The sequence below is a fragment of the Podospora pseudocomata genome, chromosome 5 (genome assembly GCF_035222375.1).
Source record: "Podospora pseudocomata strain CBS 415.72m chromosome 5, whole genome shotgun sequence".
NCBI lineage: Eukaryota > Fungi > Ascomycota > Sordariomycetes > Sordariales > Podosporaceae > Podospora > Podospora pseudocomata.
The window spans coordinates 2,582,698-2,609,532 of NC_085889.1; the positions used below are offsets into that span (position 1 = coordinate 2,582,698).

General features: G+C 50.8%; 9 protein-coding genes and 2 non-coding genes across 11 annotated transcripts; 7 read left to right on the top strand and 4 right to left on the bottom strand.

The window, feature by feature from the left end:
• Positions 1-1,695: 1,695 nt before the first annotated feature.
• On the bottom strand, positions 1,696-2,004 carry QC762_0082130 (uncharacterized protein; the record flags this gene model as incomplete). Its single annotated transcript, XM_062883920.1, has 2 exons — positions 1,696-1,855; positions 1,904-2,004. The coding sequence occupies 2 exons, from the start codon at positions 2,002-2,004 to the stop codon at positions 1,696-1,698; spliced, it is 261 nt and encodes an 86-aa protein (XP_062742272.1).
• Positions 2,005-2,006: 2 nt separating this feature from the next.
• Positions 2,007-2,703, bottom strand: QC762_0082140 (uncharacterized protein; the record flags this gene model as incomplete). Its single annotated transcript, XM_062883921.1, has 2 exons — positions 2,007-2,540; positions 2,692-2,703. The coding sequence occupies 2 exons, from the start codon at positions 2,701-2,703 to the stop codon at positions 2,007-2,009; spliced, it is 546 nt and encodes a 181-aa protein (XP_062742273.1).
• A 1,349-nt stretch (positions 2,704-4,052) lies between these two features.
• Positions 4,053-4,838, bottom strand: QC762_0082150 (uncharacterized protein; the record flags this gene model as incomplete). Its single annotated transcript, XM_062883922.1, has 1 exon — positions 4,053-4,838. One exon carries the CDS (start codon positions 4,836-4,838, stop codon positions 4,053-4,055), a length of 786 nt encoding a protein of 261 aa, XP_062742274.1.
• Positions 4,839-7,404: 2,566 nt separating this feature from the next.
• Positions 7,405-8,028, top strand: QC762_0082160 (uncharacterized protein; the record flags this gene model as incomplete). Its single annotated transcript, XM_062883923.1, has 1 exon — positions 7,405-8,028. The coding sequence occupies one exon, from the start codon at positions 7,405-7,407 to the stop codon at positions 8,026-8,028; it is 624 nt and encodes a 207-aa protein (XP_062742275.1).
• Positions 8,029-8,924: 896 nt separating this feature from the next.
• Positions 8,925-10,498, top strand: QC762_0082170 (uncharacterized protein; the record flags this gene model as incomplete). Its single annotated transcript, XM_062883924.1, has 2 exons — positions 8,925-9,294; positions 9,381-10,498. The coding sequence occupies 2 exons, from the start codon at positions 8,925-8,927 to the stop codon at positions 10,496-10,498; spliced, it is 1,488 nt and encodes a 495-aa protein (XP_062742276.1).
• Positions 10,499-13,082: 2,584 nt separating this feature from the next.
• QC762_0082180 (uncharacterized protein) lies at positions 13,083-13,972 on the top strand (the record flags this gene model as incomplete). The annotated part of the gene is made up of 2 exons (XM_062883925.1): positions 13,083-13,345; positions 13,399-13,972. 2 exons carry the CDS (start codon positions 13,083-13,085, stop codon positions 13,970-13,972), a joined length of 837 nt encoding a protein of 278 aa, XP_062742277.1.
• A 363-nt stretch (positions 13,973-14,335) lies between these two features.
• On the top strand, positions 14,336-14,443 carry QC762_0082190. Its single transcript has one exon. It is a non-coding gene; the product is annotated as a tRNA-Ile (tRNA).
• Positions 14,444-14,792: 349 nt separating this feature from the next.
• QC762_512120 (uncharacterized protein) lies at positions 14,793-15,653 on the bottom strand (the record flags this gene model as incomplete). The annotated part of the gene is made up of 1 exon (XM_062891610.1): positions 14,793-15,653. One exon carries the CDS (start codon positions 15,651-15,653, stop codon positions 14,793-14,795), a length of 861 nt encoding a protein of 286 aa, XP_062742278.1.
• Positions 15,654-16,386: 733 nt separating this feature from the next.
• Positions 16,387-16,475, top strand: QC762_0082210. The gene has a single exon. It is a non-coding gene; the product is annotated as a tRNA-Thr (tRNA).
• An 873-nt stretch (positions 16,476-17,348) lies between these two features.
• QC762_512130 (uncharacterized protein) lies at positions 17,349-19,769 on the top strand. Its single transcript, XM_062891611.1, has 2 exons — positions 17,349-19,249; positions 19,317-19,769. The coding sequence occupies exons 1-2, from the start codon at positions 18,073-18,075 to the stop codon at positions 19,541-19,543; spliced, it is 1,404 nt and encodes a 467-aa protein (XP_062742279.1). The 5' UTR covers positions 17,349-18,072; the 3' UTR covers positions 19,544-19,769.
• A 3,143-nt stretch (positions 19,770-22,912) lies between these two features.
• Positions 22,913-24,420, top strand: QC762_512140 (uncharacterized protein; the record flags this gene model as incomplete). The annotated part of the gene is given in 3 exon segments (XM_062891612.1): positions 22,913-22,985; positions 23,202-23,712; positions 23,718-24,420. Coding segments are annotated over 3 exon segments (1,287 nt in total).
• Positions 24,421-26,835: the final 2,415 nt, after the last annotated feature.

Here is a 26,835-nt window from a genome sequence, read left to right on the forward strand (position 1 = left end):
CATCGGTGCTGTCGTGAGGCGGGGGGGTAGTAGGAGGCTTCTTGGCCCTGATCCTGATGAGGGCCGGAGTAATATGGCGTTGTGATCGGGACAAGGGTGCCGTCTGGGAGCTTCTGGTAGATTACCGCTATTGCTTCGGATGATTGCCGCAGAGGGTATGGCTGTTGACGAGGGGGGTACGCTTGATAGTGCTGGTGTTGATAGTATGGTGTGGCCGGAGGAGGTTGGCTTGTAGGGGTGTAATAGTCGTCGACACCTGCTGTATCTTTGTCGCGGATTTGAAGCCTCGGTTTCGCGCTGCCTGAGAGCAATCTGCGTCTTGAAGGGGTCGGTGTCTTTTGGCGGCTTTGAACGTCTAAGGCAATTTGAGCCAGCTTGGCGGCGTGTCTGCTGTTTGCTGGCATAACGGCAGCAAAGGATGCTGTCCCTGCAGTTGACAACTTGTGAACACTCGAGTAGGAAACCTCATCGGGGCTTGTGGGCTCGAGAGCCCGAACTCATCGTCATGAGAGGGGGCTTGGTGGTGGGATTTGCGTCTGGAGAGGGACACCTTGATGAAGTTGGAAACTTGTCACTGACTCAGAGGCCTTTGTTTGGAATCTGATGTTTTTGGAGGAGGGAAGTTTGAAAGAACCAAGTGAGGTGTTCAAATGAGATTGTTGCAAGGACGAGGCAGAGATAGCATTCCATCTTCAATGGACTTCCGCGTCATCTGCCAGGGCTAGCCACGGACAGCCAGTTCACTGTGGCCATTGTTGTCGTAGAAAACATACATACTTGTATTCAGCCGCTCAAAAGCTATCGTGATTTTTGCAAAGCTTTTGAGTCGATAGTGCTGGTGCTGACGTTTGAAGAAATTGTGATTGGCGCGGGCACCCATTTTCCATGGAGGGGCGACCATACCCAGCGCAGCGCAGGAGCTGGCTGCTGTTCTGGCATGATTTGATTTTTGATGTAGGAATACCTACCTATGGGGTGACAAGATGTGCCTTTATGTCTGGATGGGGGGTGACCGCGTGGCAAGTCGACCCGGGAAGAACGGGACAGCAGTTGAAAGATTTGTTGGGGTTCAGGGTCACTTATCTGAGGGCAATGGGTGTGCTCGGATGATGTCATCATAGAGCTCGGCGTTCAGAAAGGAAGGTGATCTTGTGGTTTCGGTTAAAGGTAAGCCCGAGGTATAATCTATGTTGAGCGATCAACTTCATCGACGAGGCTACCCGTAACAAAGAGTATAAATGCAATGCTGGATTCAAACTCCATGGAAAGTATAGGCCAGAGTCACACCACTCAACCAAAGTCGAAAGTTGTGGTGATTTCGATGCCAGCTTTTCCCCAAAAGTCGCACATGAACTGGGCCCCGCTTCTGGCGGATTTCCCTTCATTCAATGCCAGTTCGGCATTGTTCCTGTGATGGGCTGGTAGCACTACACATGATCATTAAGCCAGAATGACTCAACACCCCCCGTAACCGCCACCGCAGCCAACACCCAGAACGCGAGTCCCGCGTAACCTATCCGATCACCCACTTCATAGACCTTCCCTGTGATCAGCGGGCCTAGTGACCGTGCCAGACAGGCAAATGAAGCTGCTGCGCTGTTGGTTTGAGCGAGGATTGTTCCGCCAGTGTGGTTCTCGCGATTCTGTCATTTTTCAGTCCCCTGAACCTGATGACATTCTGGTATTGAGGATGGCCTACAGGATGGTGGAGCAGATGTATCCAATCGATGACAACACAACCTTGAACCATAGCTCCAGAACGACGAGCACCAGTGCCAACGTACTGGACGTCACCGACAGACCTGGCAGTAATGGTGTAAAGGTGTAGACAATCGGGTAGGCGCAGAGCACAACACTGTATGCTTGGAGTGGCCCCATTTTGTTAATAAACCACGAGACGAACCGTATCTGGGCGATGGCTGCGATGATTGCCTGGAATAGCAATATGAAGCCTATCGTCGGGCCACTGTAGCCGAAACCGCCGGCCAGCTTCTGTGTTGACATGTTTAGGGAGCTGCCAGGTAGACAGGCATGATGGCGTCTGAAGAAACTTTGTGCAAGGCCAGGAGGGAGACGGACAGAACCTGGAGGATGATTTGAAGATTGACGGCCCTTTTCGGGGCCAGTGCTTTGTCATCATCGTTGTCGGTGGTGTTGCCATCAGCAGGATTTGTTATGTTTCGTTCCTGGACAATATCAGGGATCTCTGCACTATCAACCCCCTCTTGGTTAGAGTATACCATTTCATACTCATACTCATGTCCCCGCTGGGATAGCCTGCCAGCTATGGTACGGCATATTGTGAGACCAAGGTCTGACATCTCCTGCAGATGTGGATGCGTCTCCTCCAAGAAGAGAAAAGTAAACACCAATGCAAACAGCTGCAGAGACGCTACCACGAGATTGGGTAGAAAGAATGGGTAGGTTGTCCATATGGAATCGGGTGGGAACATCGACAGGTAGTTTTTGCCTGGCTCCGCCAACATGCCTCCGAGAACTGAGCCGATGAGATTGCTGGTATGGGTTAGATCCAGGCAGCGCTGCTGTGTGGAGTATCTAGAACATAGCTGTCCATGTGTCGTACATACCCCAAAGACCTAAGGAACGTCGCAAAGGACAAAGCAGAAGCTTCTCTCCCCTGTCTTGTCAGCATTCGAGAGCTCTAGTCTTGGGGGTTGCATCATAACTAACCTCTTTGGCCATCCTTTCTTGCGAGCTCAACAGTACACGTTGGAACTAACCCGGTATTGGGGTTGAGAAGACCTCCGAAAGCCCTCGATGCCGCAGCACTGGGTATGGAACCTGAAATACCAAGCCATAAGGAAGTTATCATGCCACACGCTGAACCGATGAGAAGGTATCTCTTATGACTGATCTTGTCACTGACGCGGGACCAGATCATGCAACTGAGAAATTCGGAGAAAGTAAATATGGCAATGAGGAGGCCGGCGTGAAAGGATATCTGGGCATCAGGAACCTCTTTGAATGAGCTGATCATGAAATAGACATAGGGGAAGATGCTGGTCCAGGCAATGGCCTCGATGGCGCACAACAATCCTGCTCGATGGGTTAGATGGTGAGTTGATGACAGAGACAAGCGTGCCTACCAGGACTCACAAGCTGGAATCTGATCCCGGAGATCGACCCTTCTTGTTGACTATCTCCAGTCATTGCATTCTAACAACTATGGAGCACTGAGAATGATAGACAAGACCAAGACAGTTGTGTTGTCGAGAAGAGAGCGGGGTCACACGCTTCGATTCCTGAACATTGACCTAGTGAGACGGGGTACTATCAAATGCGAATATATCCCCCGTTCCTGCATCAGAAACGTGTATGTGCCCCACACAGTGAAGTTACGAACACCAGTCACACGGTATTATCATCTTCAATGTGTTGAATTGTCAGGGCGGTAAATTCAAGGGTATCACGTGACTGGCAGAGCAGGGTATTAGGGTTATCAGGGTCCGGGCGTCGCCCGACCAATTTTGAGCAGGACATCAAACATCTGCAGCTTAATCAATACATTGCCCGCCCTACAGTTTCTCATGCTCCAATTGTAAGCGCTTTAACCTGTGATACTGTGGATACGTGGCTGTTGGTCTTTCAACACAATACAGGTGTCACAGTGCACAGAAGAGGGGATCATCATCATAGGTATGTCACTGCACCGAAGTTATCCAACAGATCACCAGCCACAAAGAAGATGTGGCTCAAAAACCTTCTTGATGAGAGATTGGTTATTCTTCCTCTTCCTCCTCTTCCTCCTCCTCTTCATCGTCACTCGTGGCGTCCCGCAGTCCTGGCACTGGTGCATCTCCTTGCAAGGCGCGAAGCTCTTCGGGGAAGTATTTCTCACACAACATTGCCATGTTCTCTTTGACACTACCAGTCTCAAAGGATCAGACACACGGTTTCAAAAAAAATTTGGTATCTTAAGGGAGGCCTTACACTTGACGCTGATTGCATCCTGGGATGAGGATAGCGGTCCCTAAGTCATATCGTAGAGAGTAAAGGAGGTTTCTATCATCCCACTCATCCTCTGGCGAGTTTTAGTTGCAATTCAGAACTGATGTGGACACGACAAGCGTACCTGGTTCTGACACAGGAAAGTTGCGCTTATAGTTCCTCACGTACATCTTATCGCTCAATCTGTGCCGTGCTGCCCTCCAATTGCCAATCTCGTACTCATTGTGTCCATAGAATGAGCCAGCATCAAAAACGAAGGGCTCACCCGTGTCCATATCAGTGGCTGTGTTTTCGTCCCACAAGTCACCGTGAATCAAACAAGGTTTAATGGAGCGCCCATCGGACTGAAGAGGCTCCAGGAGCCGGGGGATGACTTTATCGAGAACAAGTGTGCAGAGCTTTCTGAACTCGGGCCATACACCGTGCTTCTCGTCATCTAGTCTGACCATCTGAGCAAGCTGGTTCCGGTATAGCACTGCCCACAATTCCTCCCAACAGTCAGTGATCTGGGGGAGCTTGGCGTGGAAGGTTTGGATGTGGAAGCCAAATTTGCCTGTTGGTGAAGCTGATTGCTTGTGCAGCTCAGCCAGTCGTGCTGTGAATCTCACTGGATTAGGAGGTTGCTCTCCGACTTCACGGAACTGAGTAAGCAAGAAGCAGGTGTCAGGCTTGCTGTTGAATTGACCCCAGGCGTATGGTTCAGGGGCAAAGTCAGACAGGACTCCGTTAAGGGCTTTGAGTGACTCGAACTCGCCATGTATCATCTTTGCGCCGGTCTCTCCCAAGCTGATCGTCTTCAAAAAGTAGTCCTTTTGCTCTCCAGTGGGGAGTTCAGTGATGATTTTGGCTGTCTGGCCCCAGCGAGACATCCCATAATTTTTTGCAGTGATCACCTCGGTGCCAGGAATTGGAAGGGCTGACATGATCTCCACGTGTTAGCGTGCAAGAAATCCAGTGCTCGGAGGAAATAGTTTTAGTGGTACCTTCTATCACTGCAACATCAAGCTCAAAGCTTGAACCAAACTTGGGTTTCGGGACAGCTGATGTTGGAACATCAATACCCGCATGTTGCGCTACATCAACATCAACCTCATGGGGAGCCATCTGATGGTAGTCGAGCAAAATTACTTTGAACTGAACGATTGGTAATTGGGATACGAGAATATTGGTATCTGATGCAGAAAGAAGGGTCTTGTGTATTCACATCAACCCCTCACGGACCACCGCCAGAGCAGCACTGTGCCACCGGGATACATATGTACCGCCATACGCAAGTTAAGGTAGTTGAGGTGTTGGGCAGAGAAGGCGACCAATCCGGGAAGTCGCTCACTGTACTAGCAGGGTATGTTGCAGGAAATCGGGTCGTAATAACGCGGCCCGATGGCGAATGGGAGCACCCATGTTATTTCAAGTCTCATTTGTGGGGAGTCTTGGCTGCGCACAGAGGAGGGAACACAGGAAAACGCGGCGCCAACATGCCCCTTCGAAATCTGGATTTGAAGTGTCCCGCGCCGTTCTTCACTCCTCCCCATTTTGCGCTCACCCAGTGCTAAAATCGGAACTAAACATGGTCATGTCACAAGGGTATTGATTATTGGACTGCAGTATCTTTATGACAAGATAGCTCCTTGAACTGGAAGCCCATCATTCCATGATCCCGAATTGTCATAGCAATGGTAAGCTGCCTCAGGCACCTGGCTGTGATATGTGGTCCTCCATTGACCATGATCGACTGACCATGCATCGGCAAACAAGTTTCGCAGATTCAGGACTGGAAGTTTTGAGGGAACTGCCCCGAAACTAGAATCCACTGACACTGACAGGACCAACATACCACCTCCCAACACAGAGAGAATTCCCTCTCAGTTGTCCCATCGATCTTACTCGACTCCCAGTGGATCACTGGCGCTACGACAAAGCTCAGAGACACGGCCGAGTCTGCCCTCACAGATACATCTCTTAGCTGCGTCTGATACAACACCCGCTGGGTCGTCTTCAACCAGGTCCTCCCGCAGAAGCACCTTCTTCCGAGATAAGTCACCAACACCTGAGGATCCACCAGGCTTGCTCCTGTCCATGGCTCCGGAAGTTCAGAGGCAGACATCATTTTCGTGCACGGACTTGGAGGGTTTTCACGTAAAACATGGTCATGGAATCGGGATTCGAATTACTTCTGGCCATCATGGATTCAACACGAGGAGGGGTTTCACAGTTCAGGATATTCTCATTTGGCTACAATGCCAACTTTCGCGAACCAGATACACCACTCAGTATCATGGACTTTTCCAAGAGTCTTCTCGTCCGTATGCGAGCTTATGGACATGGAGCTCTTGGACATGGAGCTCTTGATTCCGACGCAATTGGACTGGTATGCATAAAGCCCTCTTTTAGATTTCATCGAAACAACTGCTAATCTTTATCATAGAAACCAATAGTGTTTGTAGCACATTCAATGGGAGGGCTGGTGGTCAAAAAGGTCTTGTTTCCAAATTCCCTCGACTTATTTACACCAAGAAAAACTGACAACAACCACGCAAAAGGCCCTCATGCTAGGCAAGACGCATGATCAGTACTCAGCCATTCTTTCCAAAGTTCATGGCATCATGTTCTTTTCCACTCCACATAAAGGATCTTCCCACGCTTCAACTCTCAACAGCTTGCTCTCAGTGTTGATTGGGACGTCCGCCAAAGTCTACGTCTCTGAGCTGGATCCAAATTCAACATCAATCGAAGATATCAGCGAGCAGTTTCGAGGGATTTGCGTGTCTTGGCAGCTTGTCTCTTTGTACGAAACGCATCCAACAAAGCTTTCGCCGGGTATCAAGCGAATGGTATGTGTTCTCTAGAGAAAAACTCCCGAGAAACATCTGATGTTGACACTTTATTCGCCGGATTGTAAACAAAGACTCTGGAGTGTTGAGTTATCCAAAAGAAATCTAAGTGCCGCTAGACGCTGACCATCACACCATCTGCAAATTTCAGAGCCGCCTAGATTCAAACTACTGTCTGGCTATTGATCTCCTTCGACAGTTCACAGAAGGACTCCGATCTTCCCCTACAAGTAGGTTGAGTCAGCTACCCCTTAGCATTAGACCAATTGTCTAACCAAGTCACAGAAGCTCTAGTACGGCGAACAACCTCGAATAATCCTTCACCTTCCGTCCTTGATCAAGCCAAAGCCCTTGAGACGATTTTGGATGACAAGCAAGTACCTGAAGCGACCTTGAACGACACCTTGCCAGGGCTCTTCCCGGATCATGCCAATGGCTTTATCAAAATCCACGCTTCCGCCAATGGCTTGATGGAGCTGACGAAAATCGTGATGTCCTGTGGCTTGCTGGTCTCCCAGTAACAGGTAAAACAACGGTTGCCGCCAAGGCTATTCATCACATCCAACAGGCGCTGCATCATTCAAGCTGCCAATGCCACTTCTTCATGGAGAGCCAGCCGACGAAGCAAAACATAGCGTATTGCCTCAGGACAATTGCTTTCCAACTCGCCAAAACTCACCAGCCATTTGCGGTGAGACTTCTTCACCTTCACAAAGAGACTAGATTCACGGCAGCAGAGCAGAAGTTTGGCCTTATCTGGGACACCATCTTTGAGAATATCGTCTTCAAGATGGACTTTGGACAGACACTTCACTGGATTTTCGATGGGTTGGATGAGGCGGATGCCCCAAAGCTTCTCGTTCGCAGCCTGCTCGAGATCAAGTCCAAAACTCGCATCAAGTTACTGCTTTTTAGCCGGCCAAAGAAAGACCTTACAAACATCCTCATGGCTAGATTCGGTGCAGTGCCGATGGTCAGCGTTTCTGTTGAACAAACACAGGAAGACATCGAGCAGTACGTAGCATCAGTGGCGAGTGAGATATTTCCGGATGCTGGTGGGCCGATCCATGAATATGTCATCCAACAGATAACAAAAAGGGCCGAGGGTTCCTTTCTGTGGACCAGACCTGCCCTCGAGACCTTGCGAGACAACTGGCACACGCAAGCTGACATTGATATGGCGCTGAACAATGTACCAAAAGGCATGCACTCGTTGATCAACGCATGATCCAAAATGTCAACAACCAATCGCCAAGGCTTCAAGACATCGCCTTCTGAATCCTCACATGGACGTCTTGTGCCTTCCGCCCGCTAACCGTCCCAGAACTTTCTGCGCCCTTACAGCCAGAGTTCGATAGGTTTGTCAATCTCTCCGAGACTGTTGAGCAGATCTGTGGCCAGTTTGTCCGTGTTGACGATGACAGGATATTCCTCATCCACAGCACAGCCCGCCAATTTCTGCTTAATTCATCGGACAACTCTCCCGCACCTGTCGGAGCTGAAACTGGCCTTAATCGCCTCGCTATTGCGTGTTTGCAGTACCTATCACAGGATCATTGGCGTCAACAGTTTGCATTGCTGCCACAGGAGCGAACCTTTACGGACCGGCTTAAACCACTTTACGACAAGTTTCCCTTGCTAAAGTACGCTATGGACCACTGGGCCTTTCACGTCAGTCACGCAAGCACCGAAAATTCAACATTACTGTCATTTCTGCGGTTATTTTGCAACAAATACATTCTGCAATGGACCCAAGCCGTGGCATTGTCGGATAAACTGGAGCTCCTACCTACCGCAGCACGCTATCTGAAAGTATGGATACGCCGCAAACGAAGACGGTCCAACATTGGAGACCTGTCCCCAATGACGAGGGGCATGACCATCGATGAAAGTTTGTTTGTTGTAGAGTGGACAACCGACCTCATACGAATAGTAGGGAAATTCGGGCCGAGTCTGGTTCAGAGCCCTTCTTCTATTCACGAGAATACCCCCCCACCGTGTCCAGTTGGCTCCATCACCTGGCGAACTTACAGTGAGATGACCAATCCGCTCGTGTCAGTCAAGGAGTTGTCGATTGAAGGGTAGGATGGTAATCTCGCTCGGCTCGCACTCGGTGAAGATGAAATGGCCTCGGTCATTCGATGTGCCGGCAACTACTTTCTTGCGTTGATCACTCATAATAGTACTGTGGTGGTGTGGCACAAAGAGACCTGCGAAGAGATATACAGGCTGCATCACGGTGAATGGGTTACCATACTTGTCATTGATAAGCCTGGACGACTGGCGGCCACAGCCGGGAGGTACACTTTTCAGGTGTGGGAGCTAATAACCGGCGAGCAGCTCTACAAGTTGCCGAAGATTAGTCAATCCCGGACCATGAGCGTGGACTTTTCTCAGTCCGGAAGCAAACTTCTCATCAGCTACGACGACTGCACCATGTCTCTCTATGACCTTGAAAGTGGCAGCGAAGAGACTTTATTCGCCGAGCCCAACAGTCAGGGGATGCAGCGCAGCTGCCCGCGGTTCATGACCCCAGCCCGGACCAGACAAAGCTAGCAACCGCATTTCGTGGTAAACCAGTAACCCTGTGGGATGAGCAGCAGTCTCAGATGTTCCCCAGTCCTAAGTCACGGATGTGCATCCGCAAAGACGACAAAGACCTAGAGGTGGATGGAGACGAGGTCTTCAACTCGCCTGAAGTGGTTCGGTGGTCACACGATGGTTCAACTGTGTACATTCTTTACCAGGACGCCACCATTCTGGTATGGGATCTCATAGAAGACGGGCAGTTCGAGCGCGGGGATACTGGGGCCAGAGAGATGGTTCTCAACAGCGACGGTACACTACTCGTCACGAGCGGTAACGGCGGTTCACTGCGTGTTTGGAGTCTCCCAACGTTTCACCTCATCTACGAGCTGAACTCGGACGAGTTCGTTTGCGATCTCAGCTTTAGTGCCGACAGTCAGCGGATCTACGATCTGCGTGGGTCAGGATGCAATGTCTGGGCACCTGATATTCTCATCAGACCAGACGCTTTGGACCACAAGGAAACCGCAAGCAGCGTAGACGCTTCGTTTGTGTCCGATGTAATGTCGGAACCAGTGCTCGCACAGGATCAGCAGGTCCAACGTGGACATGTCACTGCACTGATATGTGATGACCACGATGAGTTCTTCTGTGTTGGACGAGATGACGGATTAGTCAACATTCATGACATGACAGACGGAAAAGTAGTACGGAAGGCTTATAAGCACTCAGCCACTGTCGACATTGTGGTGCTGGAATGGTCTGCCTCCCGCCGATTCATCGCCTCTGCTGACGACTCGGGGAAGGTCATTGTGAAGAAGCTTAAGATCAAGGACGATGGGAAATGGGCCGTTTTCCCCATGTTTGACCTCCGCGTTGGGGATGCTGTGAACCAACTGCTGTTAAACCAGACTGAGACTCACCTGCTCGTAAGCACCGAGTCGTCAGACCGTGTGTGGGACCTCAAGACAAAGAGCAAGGTTTGTCGGAGACGATGGGATTGCAAGGCTGGCCTCAAGTGGCTGAATCATCCCGAGGATTCGGCTCGTCTGATATGGCTCAGCAACGAACAAATCCGCATCCACACGTGGGCTGGCTTAGCAAGTGAGGACGAGGAAGACGCCATGGTCAGCACCACGGAAGAGTCCATTGGAGAGAAGGAAGAGATATAACCTGATAACGACCAGGAAGCTCCAAGCGATGATGACGATAGTCACCTAAGCCTAACGCGAAGTATCAGCTCACCCCAACCAGTCACCCCTCTTTTTGCAACCCTTCCCCCTGAGCTTCCAAAATCCATAATCAGGAGGGTGATAAGACCTATTAACCGCCAGTACATTCTATACCAATCTCAATCCAGTCAGTCTCGCAGGACACGAAGCAGGAGAACCAAGACATTGTATCTTCTCAACATGGAGAAAATGACCAATGTCCGGCGCAGGCTGCTCGCCACGCTGAGTGAAGATACGCCATTTACTTGGCTGTGTGCGGGACAAGGTCACCTTTATTGATCATGAGAACTGGGTTTGCACTGCTTCTTTGAGTCTATTTCGACGTGAGACGGAACCTGCGTCAGTGAACCGGCATTTCTTTCTTCCACGGGATTGGGTCAACTCGTTATCCCTTCAGGTCGTAAGCAAAGGTGGAACCTTGCTCAGTGCCAGGAATGGGAGGTTGCTGTTGTTGAATATGCCAAGGGCTTCTGAGAATAGTAGTCGAAGCGGTTAGACCGTTCAAAGATCTTAGGAACGGCGCTTTAGACAACCCAGAAAGCATGTGACGGGATATAGAAGTAGCACAAGTCTATATCAACTGAACAGATTCTGTCGAAGACCTGGATTAAACCCCCTCTAAGACACTTCACCACTACGCGTAACATGAGAGCCCATCAGGTTGAACTCAAGGCTCCTCAAACTCTTCGTTATAGTTGTCAAATCCTAAGTACTCCAAAGAGTTGAAGTTTCGAACACCACGCTCTCCATTCTCGCCAACCAAGTTGTCAATGGCCTTAAAATCTTCCTCGCTCATGCCAAAGATGCAGTCAAAATTTTCGATGATTCTCTTTTCGTTGTTGCTCTTGGGGATCACAGAGATGCCGAGTAGGAGTAGATGACACAGGATGACTTGGGCAGGAGTCTTGCCATACTTTTGGGCAATCTTTCCAATCTGTGGTTTCAGGACTTGTCCGCATTTGATGGTGCGAGAGGGACTAATTGGGTATTCTCTAGGCCGCGTCTCTTACCGTCTCATCTTCAAGTGGCCCGGGATCAGTCCTGCCAACCAAAGAAGGGGTAGGAACGCATCCCAAAGGTCCAAACCCCGTGACGTGAACGCCATTATCCTGGCAGGTCTTCACCAAGCCCTTCTGGGGCCAGTGTGGATGACACTCAATCTGATTCAGGACGGGCTTGATCCGAGCAGTCTTCAGCAGCCTTAGAACCTTGGGGGAGGAAAAGTTGGAGATACCTGTCCACTTCGTTAGTCCCATGCATGGTAATCGTCACACAGTAACTGCTTACCGATGTGTTTGGTGTTCCCAATGTCAACGAGCCTTTCCATTGCTTTCCAGGTGACATCAAATGATCTGGAGAGCTCAAAATCGATGACAGGCTTTCCATGTGCATCACGTTTGGTTTCGTACTTGGCAGTCTTCTTATACGCATAGGGGACTTGGCAGTGATGTCAGCATGCATCATGAGTTAACCCAGAGGCTGCTCCTCTTACAGTGTATGATGAAGATATCGACTACAAGATTATGTAGTTAGCTTCCCAGAATGGATACTGTTGATGTGTTTCTTCACAGCCGTACCGTAGTCCAAACCCAAGTTCTTCAAGCTTATATCCAAATTGACTTCAACATCTTCCGGTGCATGGAAGACGTTCTCCCTGGTGGGCTCCGATGTTAGGTGATATTCTCGTGATGAAGTGTAATGACCATGAGGTCAATACTTACAGCTTGGTAACCACCGTAATCTCTTCTCGCGGGATGCCACTTTCACGAATAGCCTCACCTACCTCCTGCTCACCCTGCCCATCGCCGTAGCGTAGGGATGTGTCGGTGTGACGATATCCAACCTTCAACGCGGTGAGGACAGTTTGTTGACGCTCTTGTCTGGATACTTGGCGGGATCCGGCTGGAACGTCCCAAGACCTCTGCCAGGCAGTCGGGCGCCGTCTTCTGTGATCTGGAACGAATCGAGTGGTAGCATTGTCTTGATTTATGTCTCGAAGTTGTACGTCAAGGGAAATCGACATGAAGCAAGACAGAACTAAAACCTTTAGCAATGGGTTGTGAGAATAGTGTGGAGGGTAGAGGAGGGGTTGTTGTGCGGGATATTGGGCGGCTGCGCCTTGCCGTGGTATGAGAGAGCTGCAGGAGACATGCATCGACCCCGCTCCTGGTTGATGTCCGAATTTGCAAAACAACTGGCACAAGAGCTTGCCCGTCTTTCCAGCTGCTTCACTTTATGTTGTGTGGGTCACCACATGTTGCTCTGAGGGAGCTTGGGCCAGCCTGGGTCACATTACTTTTTCCTGCAAGTCTTTCTCCGTCGTTGATTTCTCTTCCAACCTGGAATTCAATTCTCCACTTCAGTCCATCACCCTCCCTGTGCTGCAATGTCCACGACCTCACCAACCAGGTTGCTTCCATCCGAAAGCGGCGCACAACCTCTACAGGAAGCAGCCATTGGTCAGCCTCTCACACTACATCGTAAGATCCCTCCAACTCATCTTTCCACACATTTGACGACCGAGATGGATGATCGTCGTGAGGACTTGACGTCGAGGGTTCTCCCGACAATAACCCTAGACGCTGGGACACTTCCAGCTCTGCAGCCACCCAATATATATCACCCTCGTGCCGATCCGAATCCGACTGTCGAACTGTTCAGAGTTCATGGTGTCGCCATCATCGCCGGTAGAGCAGGCGATTTGGCCACCACGGTTATTCAAGCTCTGGCCGAGCACGGTGTCAGCACGTTCGCCATCTTCGATGTTGTTCGGCCAGAAGATGTCAAGTCATGCAGGAACATCGATCGCGCTTCCCCTATTTCACGTTCGAATATTACAGAGTGGACGTCACCAACGCCAACGCCGTAAAGACCTCAGTGTATGATGTCAGCGAGGGCCTTGGTATCATCAGCCTCCTGGTCAACTTTGTTGAGGTGGTTTGTTGTGAGCACGCAATGGAACACTCACTTGATTCCTGGCGGCGAACCACAGACGTCTACACCACTGGCTCGTTCATAATTGCGCAGGCGGCCGCTCAAGAAATGGCAGAGAACAAGTGGGGTGGAAGCATCATCCTGGTGGCGAGCATATCGGGAAGTCGCGTCAACTTTCCTCAAACTCAGGCGGCGTACAACGCTTCCAAGGCAGCTGTCATCATGATGAAGAACTACCTCGCCGTGGAGTGGCCTCAGCATGGCATCAGAGTCAACAACATCAGCCCTGGGTACATGAACACCATTCTCAACGAAATAAAGGGTTTGGAAAAGGCCAGAAAAGCGTGGGTTAGCCGAAACCCAATGGGAAGGATTGGGGAGCGCGAGGAGCTGTGTGGTGCCATGGTTCTTCCTGCCAGTCGAGCGGGAAGCTACATCACTGGGGCGGATATTGTTGTGGACGGTGGCCAGTCTCTTTAGTGAACTTTCTGCCCTTCAGGCTGCCGCTTTGTATCCCGAAGGGCCGATACGTTGGAGTTGCAGGCTTGAGTAGACAGAAAACAAAGACAAGCACATGCAGCCAAACTATCAGATATGCAATCAACGCTCCCACAGTATCCCTCTTGATGTTGCACCGAAGTCCTCTCCTGACAAGTTCCAAGCTCTGCAGCCAGACTGGTGCAGCAGGCCCAGTCTTTTGCCACGTGGCTACCCTGTGGCTACCCGGTGGCTCAACCCTACCACCTCCCTCCCCATGCTTACCTGCAATGCCCCCACCGTACCACGCCAAGTGGCGTAATATGCCCAATCTCCGCCAATTGACATCATCAAACAAAGGAAAACAGTCCCGTGGTCTAGTGGTTAAGATTTCGCTCTTATACCTTTAAGTCGTTTCACGGGCTAACGGTCATGATTAATGCGGATACCCGGGTTCAAACCCCGGCGGGACTAATAGTTTTGTCTTTCCATTTTGCAACGATTTAAGCCCCAAAATACTGAGACATTGAGTAGCTAAAGCTAGAGTTTGCAAAGTCGGCAGTGAAGAGCAAGACCTCCAAGGGTGAATATATTATTATTATATTTTGAAGGGTCTGAATATAACCTAGATATATATCAATAGCATCCGAGGCCTTGATCGTCCTCTGTTGCAAGTCTCCATTACGTGTGCTGCGGCGTGACATCCTAAGCAGACAACACCCAAACGCCGTCCCCAGGTCCCAGCGATATCCCTTCCCACATGATCCCTTAGATTCATCTTCCAAGTTCCATGAAAAACTCGTGACTCCCATGTGCTCCCCCCCTAGTGATGGAAACCCCCGTGACGTCTATTCCTAGCCCTCTGCCTCTGCCTCTGCCTCTCCGCTGCCTTCAACGCCTCCTCATGATAAAACGTCGCCCCCGTCGCGGCCGCAACCCGGGTGAAGTCCTGTCCCAACTCCCCCGTTGCTCCGCCCCCCCACCATTGAAAGAAGAACACTGGCTTCCCCCACCCGAAATTCCTCGCGTACGCCCAGGAGGCGACGATTTCCCGGCCTTGCTTGTCATAACCGAGTGGTGTTTCCTCCCCCTTTTTACCCTTGGGTTGGACACCCCGTCCTGTGACCCTCACGAGGTAATACCCGCCCCCTGCCCCCATCCGAGGGGATTTCTCCCTGGTCATACCAGTACTGACAATAGGGTTTTCCCTCCTGCAGATTGTCCTTATCTCTTGCGTCAAGGCATCCGCCTTAATCCATTCAAATACTTCGTCTCGGGTATTAATTCTCATCCGGAACTGGTAGATGTCCTGACTGGTCTGGGGCATGTCGATTGTTTCGTTGTGGGCGTTGGTACGGTGGAGGATGATTTGGTAGTTTTCCGCGCCTTGGGCAGGGGTGCTCGTCCATTTGACGTTGCCGATTTGGGTGGTTGTTGTCCAGCCTGACTTGCGGTTTTGATGCTTGTGGACGGAGACGAGGGCGGGTGAGTTGTCTTTTTTGTGGGCGGTGGTGTGGAGAGATAGACGGAGGGTGTCGCGGGTGGAGGAGTGTTTGGAGAGGTAGTGAAGGGGGGCTTTGTAGTTGGAGCCGGTGATTTTGAGGCCGCGGCCGGCGTTGCGGACGGCAAAGCGGTTGGGGAGGGAGTGAGGGCCGGGCACGTCGAGGGCGGGACCGGGCTTCATTTTGATACGGAGTTTTGGTGATTTTATGAGTGATGTATGTAGGGCTTGGACGGACTGGAGATTCGAGGACTTCAGATAGGTGGGGGAGTTGAGACGGGACTTATATCCCATTTGCCATGCCCAGAAGAGGAAGCATGCTGGAAGTGGTTCGTGTGAGGTTTCATGCGCCCCGCGGCGGAGCTCGGTCACCAGAAGCGGCTGCAAGAGACCACAGTGACAGCGCCTGGGAATGACCACAGGAGGGCACTTTCATGAATGCGAGATCCAGTCCGCGGAGTGGGTCTGAAGCCGGTGGTGGTCGGGGTGGGGCCGCCTTTCCGGGCCGGGTGGATCATGTTCCAAGAACTCAGCCGGGCCCAACAAGAACTTGAGACGGCAAAGCCACCATGGTCAGTGTGAGACCTGAGTTGAACCAGTCATTAGTCGACCAAAAGGAGATATCGCCAGGCTTGGATGATTACCGACTCGGTCGCTTCACCGCGCCAGGTGGTTGCTGGCACATGCAAAGAGTGTGCACAGCAGAGTGAGGTGGTGAGCCAGTTGCATCTCCGAATGTCGAGGTGTGTGTGCGCGGTTGGAGAGCATGGTGGAGCCATTTGTAACAGGTCTTCAGCAAGTAGATGGGAAACCTCAAACCTGTGTTCGCAATCTCGAAAGGTCTACATTTGCTGAGAGGGGAAACCCAGCTATCGAAATGTTCTCAAGTTCCAACACCAGCTGACATCTCAATTCAGCCCGTATAGCTCAGTGGTAGAGCGCATCACTCGTAAGACATCTTGACTTGACATGATGAGGTCCGCGGTTCAATCCCGCGTGGGGGCATAATCCTTACCTTTTGGTATTTGAAGCCTATATAGTTAGGCGGAGAAACCTTTCCTCCGTCCGGTCACGTTTGCTATACCTCCAAAATTCAAGTAAAAAGGCGTAGCGGAATGATATTTTTGAATCCGATCCTAAAATGCGGATGGGACGTGCGCAAGGAGCCGGGTCGGCCCGTATGGCCCGTGCATTACCGCCCAACTGTTGTGGATCAGCGACGGCACCCCTTCCAGAATGCACCGGCGGCAGTCTTGTTGATACGAGGTTTTTGGTTCTCGAGCTAGCCACGGAAGACGGCAACGCGAGTGGAGATGTCCTTGCAAAGCCTCCCGTTTCAACTTGTTAGTGCTGACATCTGGTGGATAAGCCGAGTCAGGATGGTGTAAACTTTGACTTCTCGATAGACAGCACAAATGGCCAGTGAAGGCGGTAAAATATCTCTGTTAACCTCTTGGACCTCCCCAGGCCTTCGTGAGAGTGGCAATCAGTCGAAGAAAAAGGTTCATTGTCGCGTCTTATCGATACGCGCGTCAGATCGCATTGGGAAAATACTGGTGCCTGAAATCCTTCTCCCAATGCGACAACTTGGCACCCAGCCAATGACACCATCTTCTGGAACCAACAACCAACTGTCAGCCCACTGGCACTGCTTGGCTAACCCTCTCAAATTCGGAACTTGCACGAGCAAATCTGTTTATGGTGAGGATTTGTCCTTATGATAGCAAGAAACTATTGTTTTGGCGATGAAATGTTGACTGTTCGCGCCTAAAATCTCATGTGTCAAATGCGCCGGTGATGTCATCGATTCATTCCACCACAGGAGCTCCATCCCCACGTTTGCGGGACTGCCCCGCTGTTGTTTATCAGGACGGCTGGCAGGTACACACTCAATTGGCTCACCTCTTTAAAGTGGAACAGCGAGCAATATTCTCTGGTGAATGAAACAGGCTGTTGGCATCGTTGGACTAGTTTCAGGGTCCAGGAAGACGCCTTCCGTACGCCAGTGATGATAACCGTTGACGAACACGCTGCTTTTTGAACGGCTTCAAAGCCGCTGTTTGGAGCTTGTGTCCTAGCCTTCGCAGCTCAGCAACCAATCATGAAGAGTCTGACACTGTCCAACGCGGCTTGGAAATCGGTACACCCCATGTCACCTCGCCCTGCCTCGTACTAAACCCCGATCCCAGGTCCAACATGCCCCCAATCCCGCCCGGTTGGGAGAATTTTGAACTTTTTTGTCCCCCTTTTTGTCCGTTGCGATTTAACTCTCAACATTCGGCCGGACCATACCACGCCGTCCTCTGCGATCCAGCCTCGGCAGCGGCCGTACTTATCCCTTGCAGACCACTTCCGTGCTGCCAGCAATTGCCAACTGCCGAATCCGTCACCAACTTGAACGTCAGGTCGGTGTCTGCTCGATAACGCGACCAGTCATCGATCCATCGAACGCTCCTGTCGCATCAATTCCACCATCATCCAGGAATCTCACTCACCCATGAACTCTCTGGCGACCTCACTTTGAGAACAAATTCTTCAACCTCCCAACCCCCCAGGGCTCACGACCCTCACCAGTGGCCCTCAGTGGCCCCCAACCCTCAAAATGCTCATCTCCATGCCCAGTCCCCGCCAGCTCATCACCATCCTCTCCGCCGCCCTCGCCAGTCTCCTCATCCTAAGCCTCATCATCCCCTCAAGCCGCGACACCGTCCGCGACCTCGTCCGCGAAAAGCTCCCCGGCGTCGACAACAAACCCTCCTCCAACAACGAAGAAAAGCGACCCAAATACAAACCCGCACCAACCTACACTCCTCCTCCAGTAAAAGAAAACTTCCCCCTCCTCGCGACATCCACCCCGCCCCCGATCCCGAAATGGAACGTTCCTCCCCCCGACCTCCACAAGGAATACGATCTCCCCGTCGCGCCCCCCCTCTTGATCGGATTCACACGCACCTGGCCTCTGCTCCAACAAGCTGTGGTATCCTACATCACTGCCGGCTGGCCCCCAAGCCAGATCTATGTTGTTGAAAACACGGGGGTCCAACAGTCGAATGTCAGGGGTCAACTCTCGCTTCAAAACCCCTTTTACCTCAACCACGCCGCGTTGAAGAAACTGGGCGTCAACGTCGTCACCACTCCGACACTTTTGTCTTTTGCCCAGATGCAGAATTTTTTCTTGAGTTTGACATACACCCACAAATGGCCTTACTACTTTTGGTCGCACATGGACGTCGTAGCCTACGCCTACGAAGACGGGAAGCCCGGTCTGAGCGGGAAATACAACGAGAAGAACTACAAATCCCTGTACGAACTCGCTCTTGTTGCGCTGAAGGAAGCAAGAGAGAAGGATGATAGGTGGGGAATCAGGTTTTTTGCTTATGACCATCTCGCACTGGTGAACCCAGCTGCGTTTGAGGATGTAGGAGGATGGGATACGCATATCCCTTATTACATGACTGATTGTGATATGCACTCCAAGTTGATTATGAGGAACTGGACGCAGAAGGATGCCAAGGCGGGGATTATCACCGATGTGGCGAGCGCGCTGGCGGATTTGAGTGTTTTGTATAGACTGGAGGGGGGGCCGGAGCCGAGTTTTGTTGATCCAAATCCGCCTCCGCCGAAGAAGGAGGAAAAGGAGAAGAGGGGAAAGAGTAGGATTAAGAGGGTGGGTTATGGGGAGGATGGGGGGCCGTTGCCGGCGGATAGAGATAAGAGGGAGGAGGATCCGAATTGGAGGAAGTGGAGAAATTTGGTTATTACGGCTGATAAGCAGTTTCGTGAGTTTTTTTTTTTTTTGGTCTTTTGATGTTGGGATGGAAGACTGACTTCAGGTGAATTAAACAGAACATAAACATGGGGATAGGGAGAGGAATACTTGGCAACTTGGGCAGCAGGGTGGGAAGGGGGAGCCGTTTTATTATCCGGCCGTTGGGTTGGCAAAGTCGATTGAGCTGATGACGGAGACGGGGAGGGAGGTTTTCAGGCAGAAGTGGGGACATAGAGGGTGTGATTTGGTTTCGGGGGCTAAGTTGAAGTATGATGATGCATGGATGGTGGAGAAGGATTGGTAGATGGGTAAGGGAAGGGAGTTTTGGTTATTGAATTTTAATGGTTTTATGAATAGGGTGTTTTCTTGTATGATATATAGATATGAGTGAGGGATGGATGTATATCTCGGTCTTGTAATACACATAGTATGTGAGATGGATGGGACTGATATCGATACCTCCCTGGATACGTTTTGCTAGGCTAGAGGTTGAAAAAACAATCAACATGGGAGTTTCCAACATTGGGCAGAAAGACAAGTCCAAGTCAAGGCTGTTGATCAATGTCTTGTAAAAGTCTAGAGACCCTCCACAGGCTACAAAGGTTACTGCAGTCTGTAGCTACCTACCATCAAGCCTTGTCGACCCTTCCGCACTTACAGTGAGTGGTTTCATACAGACCAAAAGTAGTGTTCTTCTAGGTTTAGATACCCCCATATAAAGGTTTCAGTTCAAGCTTCCCTAGCTAAGATTGAAGACTTCAAATACTTAGATCAACCGTGTGACTTATTCTATACTTGTGTTACCAAGATGTCTCGGTCTTGTCCGGGTTGCACCAGTTTCCCCTGGTCATAATACGGGACCGCGGCATGGATAGGTACCTAGTCAAAACTTGAGGGAGAAGAAAAATGGCATATGTGGAAGTAGAATACACAGAACTATGGCCATAAACTAGACATAACACAGTCGATATTTGGAGAAACCAAAGAAGGCGAGACGAAGTAATTTGGTTAGCCATCGGCGTTTGCGTATGGGGTTGTGGTGTGGCATGGTTGACACCAAAGGACTATCAAGTCGAGCAGTTATATTTCCCAGTAGATGGGGAGGATACACGACGCTTAACCACTCCTCACTACCTTAGATCTCGTCTACTTCTTGATATCACCCCATATTCATAATGATGAAGCTCATGACCACACAATGACCCCTCGCCACAACTGTCTCTCCACCGTTTATCCATGAACAGCACCGTTCACGATAACCTACCTTTCCTGACCGTCTCTACCCATACCCTCAAACCTCCAAGATCCCAGTGTCCCGATCATCAGACCCCCAATTCCCAAATCCGGGGTCCAAAGCGCGGGAGCATCAAAGGGACCGAAAGTGACGTCATTGTTTTGTGCGATCAAGGCGGCGCACCGGCACCAAAACCTTCTTGTCTATGCACCCCGTTTTCTTGGACAAGCTTGACAAGGCCCCTGGATTTTCTTTCTTTTACATACAGGTTTCAACTTTGACGGGTAGAGTTCGTCATTCTCATGCCATGGGTGATGCGGTGGTTATTGTTGGTTTTTGGGATGCGTCGTAAGCCTGGCAATCGGGAATCGCTAAATATTTTGAGGGTGGCGCATGTCCGGGCTGATGAAGAATCGCGGGGTAGTATTTGGGAGATCCGTGCAGATTGAGGTTGGGATTCTGGAATTGGCTACGAGGTTTTCAATAAAATAGACTCACCGCTGGAGATGCGATTATTGCATCGCGATGGGTTGCAGTAGGTGGGAATGATGGTGGTGGTTGTTAGAAGCTTATTTTAGGTGCGTCGATATTAGGCTTGCTGCAGGATATCTAGCTGAAGCTTTTGCTGCTGCAGACGGACGGATGGTCTGTGTTGTTCTGGACTTGAGGAGAGCTGAATATGAGAGACATGGTCGCGGTGAGGATTGGGGAATCAATGACGAGATTAAACGCATCATCTGATCCCAACTCCATGCTCTGGAGAGTAGTCGCAAGATATTTGCATGTGATGTTCTGGCGTCTTCTGAGATGGTGGGGAAGTTGGTGAGTATGCTGGGATCAAGGTGGGGGAACAGTGAGGGCAGGACAAACGGAGGGTGGGGTGGACAAAACGGAGAGGATATTGAACTTGAGAAGCAATCGCTTATTAGCGAGTTCGAAGATGGCGATTAATCTGCACAGAATCGAAACTTGATAAACTTTCTTTGGTATCGATATTCTCCGCAATGCCCCAAGATAACATGCCTGACCAAGAAGGAAGGCGCAGGGCCTCACTTACATGAGTTTAAGCTCACATAAGGTACGGATGTCCGTTTCAGGAAGGACGACGATTTGCTACACGCGGCATGCAGGTGGCATCGCTGTGCTACTGCATGTCAACTCTAGCCAAGGAATTTCCACTAGATTGTCGCCGTAATCGAGCCTGGTGGTCATCAAGCACATAGGCAAGAAAAGAATGGAAGCAGTCGATGTCCCACAGGCTCAGCCCTATGGCGTTGACAGCAAATAGCCACCACTTGGCCCGAGCTTTGCGCCCCGTCACTGTGGAAAGCTCAGCTGGGAAACGGAGCTGGGGGCGGTCAACGCCCAACTGTCGTGGCAGACCAACATGGTGACCCGTGGACGACACAAGGAACAGCTCAGTGAATGGGATTCTAAAAGACAAGAAATCATGTTGTACAGCATGCGTGTCATCGAATCCCGACGAGGTCCCATCTGCTCCCAACTTCGGGTTTGGCAGCCGATACCCAAAGCGGACTTTTGGACACGGCTCAGCGTTGACCCGATCTCTGACGCTGTCATTATCGCCGGGAACATCGTGGCAATTTTCCGCCATTTCAAATCATAATGAAAGGCGGTCCCGTCATGCCTGGTTCATGTACTGCGCGTACTGTTGTCTCATCTCAAACTATTTTTTTAACAGATGAACCTGTGGTAGTGCTAGGAATAGCAATACATTGCACGACAGTTCAACGTTGGGATTTAGTGTCGCGTCTTGACAGCCTGCTAACTATCGGCGATAACACACCGAATATTCAACACCACTGCCCATCGTCAGTTTTTAGTGATCGCCCCCAAGAGACCCTGGATCTTCAACGTCGACAAGTGACCAAAAAACCAGATCCGGGATACAAAGCCAGGGGGATTTCAGCGCTGAGGTGCAGACTTTGCGTCATGGTTGAGCTGTCAGTGGTAGTGCAGCAACCCCAACTCCCGTTCCCGCCAGCAATCGGGTAGATCCATCACCAACACCCCAACGGGTCCCGCTCAGCACTTCCGATCGCCGGCAGCTGCCCGTTAGTTAACAGGGTGCCATCCACCGTCCGGACACCGCTCCAGCCTCGAGGTCCGGATACGTAGTGCGGCAGTGAGACATTGCTTCATTGTCATTACTACTTCGTATTTCCGCGGCATCTGCAAATAAACGGTTATTAGTTTCCACGACTCACTTTGGCGGCTAGAGCGTGGTACGAGCAGGACCACCTCACCTCAGCAACACTGTCTCTGCCGCCGTCGATATTTTGGCGGGGCAGCGCCTGCAACCATAGCAGCGGGACTTAGTGTTCCGCAAAACCTGGGTTCGCCCTTGCGCAAAGAGCCGGCAGCATTGAGAGCAACAGATCCGAAAAGAAGCCAAGTCCCACTGCTATAACTTGTTGTATGTCCTCCCGAAAAAAACTTGAAAAGTCTTCAGCGATTCTCTTTGCAGTGGCGGCGGCGATACTCCGGCTCTGTCTGTCCGCCTCACCAAAACGTCATCGCTCAGCTTGTCGCGTTTCCCTGCTCGCTTTGGTCCCAAGATACGACCGATACGCTTATGCGACAAATCATTGATCATTTGCACGGCAATCTGACTGCTCAAGTGTTTTGCATTTATTTATCTGGCTGCTTTGTCCGCCCGCCCTGCCCACGAGGTCCCAATTGTTCCCCCCATCTGACACTTTTTTAGCGTGTCCTGTCCACCAACCCCACCATCAAATCTTCAGCACCGAGTTAAAAAACGTTCTCCGATATCGAATTGCGCCGACCGAGGCCCGTGTTCCGTCGAATAAGTTGCAGCCACAACCACCGGACGCATTGAGAGACGCCTACCTATCTTTTCGACCCTTTCACCTTGTTATCACCGGTCACCACCGATATCTATACATATCATATCGCGACAATTCCCCTGCTGGTGTCCACCACAAGACTCGAACATTCCCAGACGGGCAGCTCAACTCCACAACTCCGTTTTTACCCCGCGCAACAAGACAGGGATTTTCGCTTTTGGCGAAACGTCGCCCTGCTGTACCCCGCGTTTTGCCCACCCTCTCTGCCTCTCTGGACAGCACTTATACCCCGCGACCTGACGACGCACAAACAACGCGCCTTGTCAGCCAGCCTCCCCCGAACTCCTTGAGCAATCATCTCAACCTTTTCGCCCTTTTTTTGTGTCTCGGGCAGCCGCCCCTCAGCACCCTGTGAGTTGTTGCTCTCCTGTCGCCCCGCCCTGCAACCATCCTCTGACCGCCTCTTTATCTTCAGGTCTGCTGGCCAAGCATTTTGATGACTTGTGTCACTGCAAAGTCAGTCAGACGGCAGCCCAACAACAAGGCACTTGTGTAGGATCGCCCTTACCGAGCCTCCCGTTTGCCTTATTAGGCAGGCCACCCCGCCTCTCCCACCACCACAAAGACGCCGACCCCTTTCACCAAAGCCTCACAAAGCATATAAAGCAACAAAGAGAGACCGAACCCCTCCTTTGTGTGCCACGTGGTTTTATATATTGTCCTGTATTTTCTACAGTTCCTCCCCACTTCAACACCACACGCGCAATGTCATCTCCACAGGGCTCACCAAACGACATGAACGCCCAGTCATACATGCTCGTCCCCAACCTCCACGTACCAGACGCAAACACCAGCGAGATGGACCTGAACAGCCACTCATGGATGATGGCCACCGTCATCGAAGATGATGACTTGATGTTTGGCGGCAAGCCTCTCAGTGCTTGGTATGAGGAGGACCGCCGCAGATTCAGCTCTGGCCAAGACGAGGAGGAAGAACCAAGGGGCCGACAGAGGGAGCGCACCGAGAGCTCAACCCACCACTCGCATCAGCACCATCCCCAACAACCACAACAACATCGCCACCACGGAAAGAACACCAAAGACCCAAAGCAACAATAAAAACCTTTCCGCTTATCGATATCGTTCCCTCAGGCAGTCTCACAATGTCTGACGCATTGCATGTCTGTCCCACCTGGCACCAGCAAAGGCAGGCCTAGCCGGTGTCGCCTTGTGCTTTGGGGTTCTCGGCCTGGACCCTTCCGTACGAGTGTGGTTGCAACCGTCCTGTACCACCACCACCACCCATCCAACACCATTTTACTCGTGATCTCCTCATTGGTCACACAGCATTCCGAGCTCGGTTGTTAAGCATATGGCTGCGTTCGTTTGCCTTGGGGCTTCCGGTCATGCCTATTTCACGCCTGGCCTTTTGTCACTGCCGGTCGCACCCGACGTCGGGTCTTGACCAACACGGATTCTCGGATGTGGGTTGCATAGCATCTCTTCAAGCATCAACGGTGTCGGGAATCTTTTCAACGCATATTTCCTCCTGTCATGCATTTTAGATGCTTTTCACATTTTGGACCGCGGCGTTTTGTCAATATCCGATTCTGAATGGCCCATGGTACCTGGCCGATCGGACTTGAGAGCGATTCTTTGTTCATTGTTCCTCTCTCTTTCATTCCTGTCGTTTTAATGATACCATTTTGCATAGTTTTTTCTTGCTCTTTGTTCTTTCTTTCACATCATGTCAGGTCATATGATAACATGAGGATGGGGTTGCATTTTGCGCTGCGTGTTCTCGATATCTCGATTTCTAACTTGTGATTAGATGTCTCAAGTTGCACATTATAGACATAACAATGAAGACTTGTCGGTCGGACCGATGTTTGGAAGGGAAAGGGTGGTATTATGGTATTGGTTCTGATGTCTTTTGACGGATGGCAGTTGGGAGGAAGGCTTTGGGATTTGGGGTTTGATAGGTGGTGTTGAGATTCGAGAATGAAGATGGATTGACAACTATTTCACCATAGTTAGCACCATATGCTAGATTCCAGGTGATTATGGCTATGGGATTGTCTCGGACTGCACAGCGCCACAACACTGCCTACTGGGGTATGGGCAGAATTAGTAAATATGCGAGCTCGCCTCATATTTTGATTGGACTCAGCTCGCTATGGCAAATTTTGATGAGGCAGTACGTGAGGCAGATCCCGCCAAGTCCATCACCCAGCTTTGAGAAGCAGGCTCTATGGGCGGTCATATCATTGGTCGTCTGGGTGACCCCTCATCTGAATTTTGACACCTTTCCGCGAACTCTTCTGGCCAACACATGTCGTTGATATCGAGCAGAACAACTACTAGCTATAACATCATTTAATACTGCATCACCCAACCCGCCGCCGTGCACATCATGGACAGCAAGTGCGAAAGGTGTCCCGATCAAGAGCTAGTGTGCTTTGGGGGGCCAGGAAGACATTGTGGTGAGGGCGATGCTCCGTGAAACAAGTCCAGCTATGCTACATCAAGAGGGGACGATTGCCTTGCCACTGTCTGAATCTTCCAGGTTGTCTGTGTCTCATTCGGAGGATCATTATGAATGGAAAGACAACATAACGGCCTTCGCGCTGACAAGCCAGGGTGAAGACACTCCGAAAGTAGCCTACAAAGTTGGGGAGGGAAGTCAGAACGATGAATCCGATTTTGACGAGGTTGACTACCGCATCCCTATGAAAGGAAAGGGAAAGTGGAAAGCGGCCGTAACAAGCGAAAGTATGGGGGAAGATTCAGAGCGGACTGTCCCTCAGATAGAGAAACCTTTCTTGAGAAGACCGCAGAATGTAGACTCCAGGGAGGGGAAGGATAAGTCTACGTTGTGGAAGTCAGTCACATTGCAAAATCGGGGAGAGGAGAGACGACGTATTTTTGATAGCATTGCTCGACGGAATAGTGAGTCTTTCTGCCATCTTACCCTTGTGTTCAAGCGCCCCGCACTGCCCCCCGGTTTCCTTGTCTACCTAGCTAGGTATCTACATACTTATCATTTAAGAAGGATACAAGTATCGCGAACAGAAGGACCGAGAATATCGTGAGGCCTTGAACAAACAACATGTCGACGGCAGTGATCACATTCTTAGGATGGATGAGCTGGTCGCTGAAGGGAACCAGCCATGGAGTACATTCAATATGAGGCATATGTTGAAAGCCACTACTGCCCATGACATTCCGTTACAGAGCTCCAGATCGCACACCGTGGAGAGCCATGACGTCCCCCTCAGCGATCATGATTGGATATCTGGGAAACATCCAGACGATCCAATGGCTGAAGATCGTTTGGGTACCAGATGCTTTGACCGGACCGTCACACGCACAGGGCTGCCAAAGTCAATTACAGACCATAGTAGCGATCTCGCACCATCGGAAAATTTTGTTTTGGAAGATAACAACAAATCAGATGGGCATAAAATTCAGAGGTTCGGATCCGTTAAAGCTACTACCCTTCTGAGAAACTCTGGTCCGTCAGGACTTATGGAC